The following is an 8,570-nucleotide window of genomic DNA, read 5'->3' as shown; positions in this document are numbered from 1 at the left end:
TAAATGACGTTAGTAGTAGTTTAATAAGTTACTTTAATAGTAGTTTGATAAAGAACACTGGGCTGCTAAAGTTAAGGCAGTGAGGTGGACGGCAGGTAGAAGCTGTATGGGTGCACGAGCTGCTCTCCTGCCGTGTTCAGAATTACATCATTGGATGCAATAGGATTGCTTGGAAAGAAATGTAAAGACTAAAAAGATTGCGTGGGTGTGATGTGTATGATATGGATGTGTTTGTAGCTGTATTCCTCATCACTCAGAAAAACTCAGATGTTTTAAAACAAGAAAGGACTTTGGAGGTCACCTAATTTTAGCTCTATCACTTTAGAATTTCTGAATACTTTGTTACTGCTTCTGCTTGCTTTTTTCTCCTCTAACTCCCTTTCAGTTACTTCTGTTTTCCCACTTTTGTTTTTGTTGTTGCCTTTCTCTTTTTCCCTTTTGACTTCCTTTCTCTGTAGCTTAGGCCTTAAAAAGGTACTGCTTAATCGATCAGAGATTAAAAGAGGTTTCCAGCTTCCACTGTAGGGAAGAACTTTGGGGGCAGGGCTACAGTGATAACCAAATGTAGCAGCCACAACTATCCTTGCTTTTTTGCTACTCAGAGAAATGCTTCATAGATTCCTCCTGGTGCTCCATGTCATAAACACTGCTTTTAAACTTTGCTTTAGGAGCTGCAACCATGAATGAAGAAAATACAGATGGAACAAATGGATGCAGTAAAGTCCGAACGGGTACTCAGAATGAAGCAGCATTACTTGCTTTGATGGAAAAGACTGGATACAACATGGTTCAAGAAAATGGGCAAAGGAAGTTTGGTGGTCCACCTCCAGGTGTGAATTTGTTTATGTTCAAAGAACTGAATCTTTAAATGTAGTCATTTACATCAGGTATATATCTCCACAAGTATCCCAAACAATAGGTCTTTCCTTGTAACCCGCTTTAAGACGTCAGCAATCATTTTTACTGTTGGGAGGGAAAAGAGGTAGATTATATGTGTTACGCATGCCTTTCCCTTACATTTTTTAACTCTCCTCTTGGTTTAAGAAGCAGTTGAGAAAGAAGTCAGTATTAGGTCAGTCGGGAAAGGGTACTCTAGGTATGAAAGGGGAGGTCATTTGGGGAGGAATTTGAGAGTACTGAGTAGAGGAGTGCTGTTTATACTAGATGCAAACAGGTTATTGGATATAATGTTTTGCCTTTCTACCAAGAGCCAGTACAATTTCCTTGCTCAGACCCTCCAATTAACTTTCTGTCAGACTTTAAAGAAAATGTTGGCCTCTGACTGCATTGATGGCTACCATTTTACTCCTCCCTCCAGTATACATTTCCTATACAGATCTGCATGCTCTGGTTGTTCTAATATAACTAATATAAAAAACACTTGCTTTTCTTTTTTCTGATATATCCTCAAGGCTCATTCTCTCATTTCATTCAGGCTTTATTTTTCTCCATAGCACTTATTACTCATTGTCTCCTTTCTCTGTTGAATATAAGCTTCATGAGGGAAGGGGGCTTCTAGTTTGTTCACTGTTGTATCCCCAACACCTGTAATAGTGCATAGCACATAGAAGGCTCACAGTAAATTTGTGGAATGAATTACTGAATAGTGAACATAAATATCTAATTAGAATTTATTTGTCTGTTTATTTATTTTTGTCTTTCAGGTTGGGAAGGCCCACCTCCACCTAGAGGCTGTGAAGTTTTTGTAGGAAAAATACCTCGTGATATGTATGAAGATGAGTTAGTTCCTGTATTTGAAAGAGCTGGGAAGATATATGAATTTCGACTTATGATGGAATTTAGTGGTGAAAATCGAGGTTATGCTTTTGTGATGTATACTACAAAAGAAGAAGCCCAGTTAGCCATCAGAATTCTTAATAATTATGAGATTCGACCAGGGAAGTTTATTGGTGTGTGTGTAAGCTTGGATAATTGCAGATTATTTATTGGAGCTATTCCGAAGGAAAAGAAGAAGGAAGAAATCTTGGATGAAATGAAGAAAGTTACAGAAGGAGTTGTAGATGTCATTGTTTACCCAAGCGCAACTGATAAGACCAAAAATCGCGGTTTTGCATTTGTTGAATATGAATCTCACAGAGCTGCTGCTATGGCTAGGAGAAAACTAATTCCAGGTAAACTTATCCTTTTTCAAAGGTTATTTTTCTGTGTTAACCTTACTATACTTAATGGACAGACAACAGTACCTCATAGATCAATTTATGAAAATATGTAGTGCCCTTAAAGAGGAATGGAGATTGTTTAAGGAAGTAAGATAAATCAGGTGATTCCAAAAGACATGAAGCTGATCTTATGAGTCATTATTTATAATAATTTACTGATTTACTGAATGTGTACATTTTAATTTAGCTGTTAATTGTTGTTTGATAAAAATACAAAGGACAGTACATAATTCTTGTAATAAAGATCCATCTTTGAAGTGTTTTTGTTCTTTTGACTCTTAAAATTAATTTCACCATAAGTTCTGGCTACGTTTGCCTTAGTAAAAACTATTTTGTGAGTAGGAAACTAATGCTGACCAAATATATCGATATGTATTTGAGTTTCTGCTTCTTTGGAGAAACAGTTTTACTTAATTTTGACTTTTATTTGTTTTAATTGTCTTCAAATTAATTTATTCTTTTTTTTACAGGAACCTTCCAACTGTGGGGCCATACCATTCAGGTAGATTGGGCTGACCCAGAGAAAGAGGTTGATGAGGAAACCATGCAGAGAGTTAAAGTTCTCTATGTACGAAATTTAATGATCTCAACTACAGAGGAAACAATTAGAGTAGAATTCAGTAAATTCAAACCTGGTGCAGTTGAACGAGTAAAGAAACTTAGAGATTATGCTTTTGTTCACTTTTTCAACCGAGAAGATGCAGTGGCTGCTATGTGTGTTATGAATGGAAAATGCATTGATGGAGCAAGGATTGAGGTAGCACTGGCAAAACCTGTACATAAAGAAAGCACTTGGAGACAGCTTCTTAATGGTCAGATTAGCCCCAATTCGGAAAACCTGATTGTGTTTGCTAACAGAGAAGAGAGCCACCTCAAAATTCTAGGCAAGCCACCAACTCTTCCAGCTCGTCTCAATGGCCAGCCTAGCCCAGGCCCCCCTGAAATTGAAAGATGCACTTATCCATTTTTTCCTGGAACAAAGCTTACTCCAATTAGTATGTATTCTTTAAAATCCAGTCATTTCAATTCTGCAGTAATGCATTTGGATTATTACTGCAACAAAAATAATTGGGCACCACCAGAATATTATTTATATTCAACAACAAGTCAAGATGGGAAAGTACTCTTGGTATATAAAATCATTATTCCTGCTATTGCAAATGGATCCCAGAGTTACTTCATGCCAGACAAACTCTGTACTACTCTGGAAGATGCAAAGGAACTGGCAGCCCAGTTTACATTACTTCATTTGGGTAAGTTTAAAAGTACTTTAAACAATATTGTAGAATATGAAATTAGGAAGTATTATTATAGATTATTTATAAATTCATTTCTTTTGAACTCAACATTAGTGGTGAGTATTTAACATAAATTTTACCTCAATTTTGTGAATTCATGGTAAATTTTGTTGAGACTTCTTTTGTATAAACTTCCTATATTTAGCTATTTAAACATTACTTGGGGGGGATCATTTAGTTTTGATTTACTTTATAGAGTTCATGATCCTGTTTCATCAATTTACTGTTTTTGTAATGACTAATCCTCATTTGAAATGATTTCTGTGTAAGTTCCAAGATTTGTTACTTAAACCAATATATAAGAGTGTTACTGCATCTTTGGTGAAGTCTACACAATAATCTTTTTTTGAGGGCAGGGATAGGGAGTTGGTAAAATCAGAGGCATTTCAGATGGGTCATGTGTAGACACAACCTTATGCTCACCAATCTGGAAATCTGTCATTATTACTCATGAAAGACAAAAAGCATCATTAAGAGATGTTTATGACCATTCTCTTAATTTCATGCTTTAAAAAAAGTAAGTTTCTCTAAAGCATTTGAGGGATAATTCAGACAAGCTTTGGGCCATATGCTAACTAAATGTTTGGCATTGTGAAGGAGGAGATGTATATCACTCTGGTATTTTCCTACTGCCTGTTTGTTACTGTGTTAACCTCTCCCCTCCCCCCTCCCCCTGCACCAGTTTGTCTCATTTTTTAATGCAGCTGTAGATTTCAGTTGGTAATTACTTCATGCTCAAAATAATATTTATTAGAAGAATATTGGCTTATTGAAAAGTCCAATAGAAAGAAAAGGTCTCCTACTAAGGATTATAATTGTTCTTGATTATAATTGTCAAAGTCATAGCTTAAATTGATTTGTTATATAGTTGCAGAATCATACTACTGAAGCTTATATCTATTTAAAATTGACATTCTCAAATTTGGTAAGAAAAGGAAATCGAAAAGGAAAAACATTGTCAAAAGGGAGAGTAATTTTTATACACTATATAGACTTGCTTATCCATCATGGCCACTCCCATGGTATTATGATGAATACTTTTAGGAGATTCTGATTAGGAGGTAGAGTCAGAATTTTAGAACGGAAGGGAGGGTTCCCTACAAGAAACTTTTCAGCAGTATCCTCAATTATTAGTTTGGAATTTGGGAATTTTACAATCATCTAAGTTAATAAAGTCTTAGGTATGATTTCTGTTAATTTACAAAATAGAAATCCTTCCATTTTTCTTTTAATAAAGACAACTGAGTTAAAGATAAAATTAGGTGGATAGCAAATGATTAACATTAGGGTTCTTAGAGCAAATTGGATTAAATTATTCTTTTGGAGTGGAATATTAGGCATTCAGTTGCTGAGCAAGATACTTGTGTCTGATTTAACATGGTAATGCTGAAACGTTTTATTTCTATATCCATTCATTTCCCTTACAAATTTAACTTAAATTTCCAAGATTCTTAAAACTGTTTTTAGTTTGTCAGACTTTCTATTTAAACATGGTTTACCCATCTGCTTTTTTTCTTTTTGTGCGGTACGCGGGCCTCTCACTGTTGTGGCCTCTCCCGTTGAGGAGCACAGGCTCCGGATGCGCAGGCTCAGCGGCCATGGCTCACGGGCCGAGCCACTCCGCCGGCTATGGGATCCTCCCGGACCGGGGCACGAACCCGTGTGCCCTGCATCGGCAGGTGGACTCTCAACCACTGCGCCACGAGGAAAGCCCCTACCCATCTGCTTTTAATTCGATTTTTAAGATGTTTTTTACATGAGTCATAGGGCCATAGTTAACTCCTATTCACCTGTAGTTCCCAAAGGAAACCCCTGTTCAGTTATAGCATTTCCAACTTGATTATGTTCATTAGGGATACAGTTAGCTTCAAGAATTGAAATTCTTAGAGGGCACAGACAGTTTGCTTTAGTCATTCTATTTCAGATTTTATAAACTTTATATCAAAACTGCTTATAAAAAAATTGAACAATTTGTGTTTTATATATTTTTTCAGTTTTAGTTCATCATCAGAGGCAAAAGCTAAGATCCAATATAAGCCAAAAATTTCAATTAAGTACTAGGGCTTGTAAACACAAGGCTCGAGGCCTTGTCTACAGACAGTACCACAAAAATCCTTATTGTGAATATGAGTGAAGCTTGAGTTAAGAGGCAACGAAGCAGGAAAGGAGAGAGAATTCAAGGAAGTGGAAGAATCAGAGATCAGGGGTCTAGGAATCTTTGATAAGAAAGCAAATATCAGATCTTCAGAGGTCATTAAAGTAGGGCCAGGAGCTATAGACAGCCAGGAAGTTACGTATTGCCACAGGGCAGGTTAAGAATAGATTGAATATTGTTGGCAGCGTTCGGGCTTACCTTTTCCTTTTGTTAATATTGGATCATCTGGGCTTTAAAGAGCTGATGCCTTTTTATGTGCAGTTTCCTTTAGATAAAGGTTGTAGGGTTTTGCTGAATGGCTCAGGGTTGAGATCATTTGGTGATAGTGATGTGTTTTTAGAGGGGAAGGGGTACTGTATTACTGATATATCCTGCATGTTTCAAGCATTGGATTGTTTTGAGATCTTGAGAGGTTGCTACTGGTTCCTAGAGTCCCTTAAATGCGGTTCCATTAGATCATCCTTTGCCTCTGTTTTCTTGAAGAATTTGACTCTAATTTTCTAGATAGTGAATTTAACTGCTATTTTAAGATGTTTTCTTTGGGTGTAGTATTTTTTTTTTTTAATTTGCTTTGACACTCTTCTATTACCCTTTCAGTTTTGATGCTATTTCGAGCATTACTATCAAATCTTACCTTAATGATCTTTTGCTATTATATGTGATATAAACAGTCATTTATCTTTTTATTTCGGAGCTCTTTAAGAATGTGCTTTTACTATCCACATTGTTTTGGCATTACCACGCCCATTTTTCAAGCCTGAAAAATAAAAGAGAAAAAAATTAGACTTTATTTAGTTAAATGACGATCATTGGTGTTGAGGAAAATAGAAGTTTTTTCCAAGGGAGAGCAGGCATCTATATAAGTACTAAAGCCAGAGTACTTCTGGTGACCATTTAGTGCTCTTACTAGAATCCCAAATGTTCTCATTGCATAGTACCTTAAAATAAATTTTTAAAATATTTTGGTTTTTTTTGCTTGGTTCCATTTATAGCGAGCTTTATTTTAAGCAAAATATTTTAAGAAAAGCTGAAAACTGGGGTTAATGCCAAAATTACCCCCACACACACACCTTTTTTTACTTCAAAGATAGAGACTGTCTCCATCTCCAAAATGTCAGAGAATAACCTCCCTAACCTCACTGGGGACTCAGCACCCAATCAGCAGGGTAAGAAATTATCTATCACCTGATTATATTAGGAAGCTGTAATAAATAGGATACTTACTGGGTTTAATGGTAGAGTACAGACTTGGGGGCTAGGAGATAGGTTCTATACTAAATATTTGATGTATGGAAACATCTTAGGTCATTCAGTATCACATCTTTTTAAATAAGCCTTTTCTATCTCATAATTTTGTATCTGTTTAATAATGGATCAGACTATCAGTGTGAATAATCCTGCTTTTGCTAAAACCTTGCCTCTGTTTTGAATCTGGGCCTTCTGATATTGCCACTGCTTTCCCCTGGAGGATTCTTCACCATCTAGGAGATCAAAATCAAGGAGATAGAGGAAAGTCTTAGTTTTGAAGAAGAAAGTCCTGGAAAATATTTAGTGGAAGGAGGGAGGTAGCCTCAGTGTGTGTTCATCATTCATTTTATTAAATAATTTATTAACAAATAACTGTAGGCAAGGCATTTCTTGTCTCATTTCTGTGTTTGTGTAATCCTGGTGCAAGTGGTAGTTTTTTACTTGAATGACCAGCTAAAACTTTTAAAACAGAGGTGAAGAACCTCTGTCACAAACGAGCTTGTGCCATTGATTTAATTTCATCTGACTTTTGTACTGTTGTTTTGGCCATGACTGATAAACTTTAATTAAAGAACAAATCTGTTTTGAATGCCTCTCATGTGTTAACTGTACTTTCCTAAGCAATCTGGAGCTAAAGATAAGTAAAACATTGTTTTGGCTGTTAAGGAGCCAAAGAAGAAGGCAGAGACACAAACTCTGAGCATAGGTTATTTGGGGAGTACAGAGGAAGGGGACGCCTCCCACCTGATCTGGGTTGTAAACCTTGAGGAGAGTTTATGGGCAGAAAGGGGCACAATATGAGCAAACACCTATTAGAAAAACAGCGTGATGGTGACTTAATGGCAAACATTTCTGTATAGCATTTGCTTTGGTGATTTCAGTGAGATTTTAAGAATTAGAAATTGAGAAGATGTGGACTTTTAGTTAACTGAAATTTTATCAGTCCTGCTTTTTGAGACTTTGCAGATATATATATTTTTTAGTACAACTGTGTTGACTGTGCTTGCTTTTTCTCTAAGTAATTTTTTTCTTAGATGAATCCATTCTGATTTGTGTGGACTATTTTATGTGTGAATATTCATCTTTTTTATATCTTCTGTACTTTCTTCAGTATTCATTTTGTGTCTGACTTGCATATTGCTTCTCATATTTTGACTTTGTAATGACAAACATCATCAGAAACTTTCATTTTTTTCTCGTCATGAGTGCTAAAATATTTAATATATATATATGTATATATTCTAAGCATGATAGCCATTGTGTTTGCTATCCCTTTAATATCATTTAAAGATTAGGGGATTAGGTTTTGATTTCTGTTATCACTTGTAAGTTGGTTGAAAGTTATTGAAATAGAAGACACAGCAGGATGAAGGTATACTCCTCTGAGAAGTTTTAATCTGAAAAATAACTGGTGCTTTTTTCTTATGAGCTATCATTATCTACAGATTGATGGGCAGAAATGCAAAAATGAAATTTTGATTTAAAAAATTTGCCAATAAATTGCTTTGAAACAAAGAGAAACCTCTAGTTTTTTTTAAATTTAAGAAATAATTTTAGAAGACACTTAAGCTAAGTATAATATAATGGTTATATTATAGTGAAATTTTATTATAAATAATTAGAAGAAAAATAATAATACTTTTAGAAAGTTATCCTTTTCTTTCCAGTTTTAATATAGATCTAACTTTT

General features: G+C 35.3%; 1 protein-coding gene across 2 annotated transcripts in view; it reads left to right on the top strand.

Moving 5' to 3' along the window:
• Positions 1 to 679: 679 nt before the first annotated feature.
• The window catches only part of RBM46 (RNA binding motif protein 46), a gene marked incomplete at both ends in the record, with an annotated part of 31,447 nt that continues 23,556 nt past the window's right edge, over positions 680 to 8,570 (top strand). For both annotated transcript variants that reach the window (XM_079699182.1, XM_079699183.1), the window contains 3 exons: positions 680 to 830; positions 1,665 to 2,132; positions 2,651 to 3,433. In XM_079699182.1, the coding sequence (XP_079555308.1) occupies positions 680 to 830; positions 1,665 to 2,132; positions 2,651 to 3,433 (1,402 nt within the window). The remainder of the gene's footprint in view (positions 831 to 1,664; positions 2,133 to 2,650; positions 3,434 to 8,570) is intronic.

The sequence above is a fragment of the Hyperoodon ampullatus genome (genome assembly GCF_949752795.1).
Source record: "Hyperoodon ampullatus genome assembly, chromosome: 1".
In the NCBI taxonomy this organism is placed as follows: domain Eukaryota; kingdom Metazoa; phylum Chordata; class Mammalia; order Artiodactyla; family Ziphiidae; genus Hyperoodon; species Hyperoodon ampullatus.
This window is presented reverse-complemented; position numbering and strand designations above follow the sequence as displayed.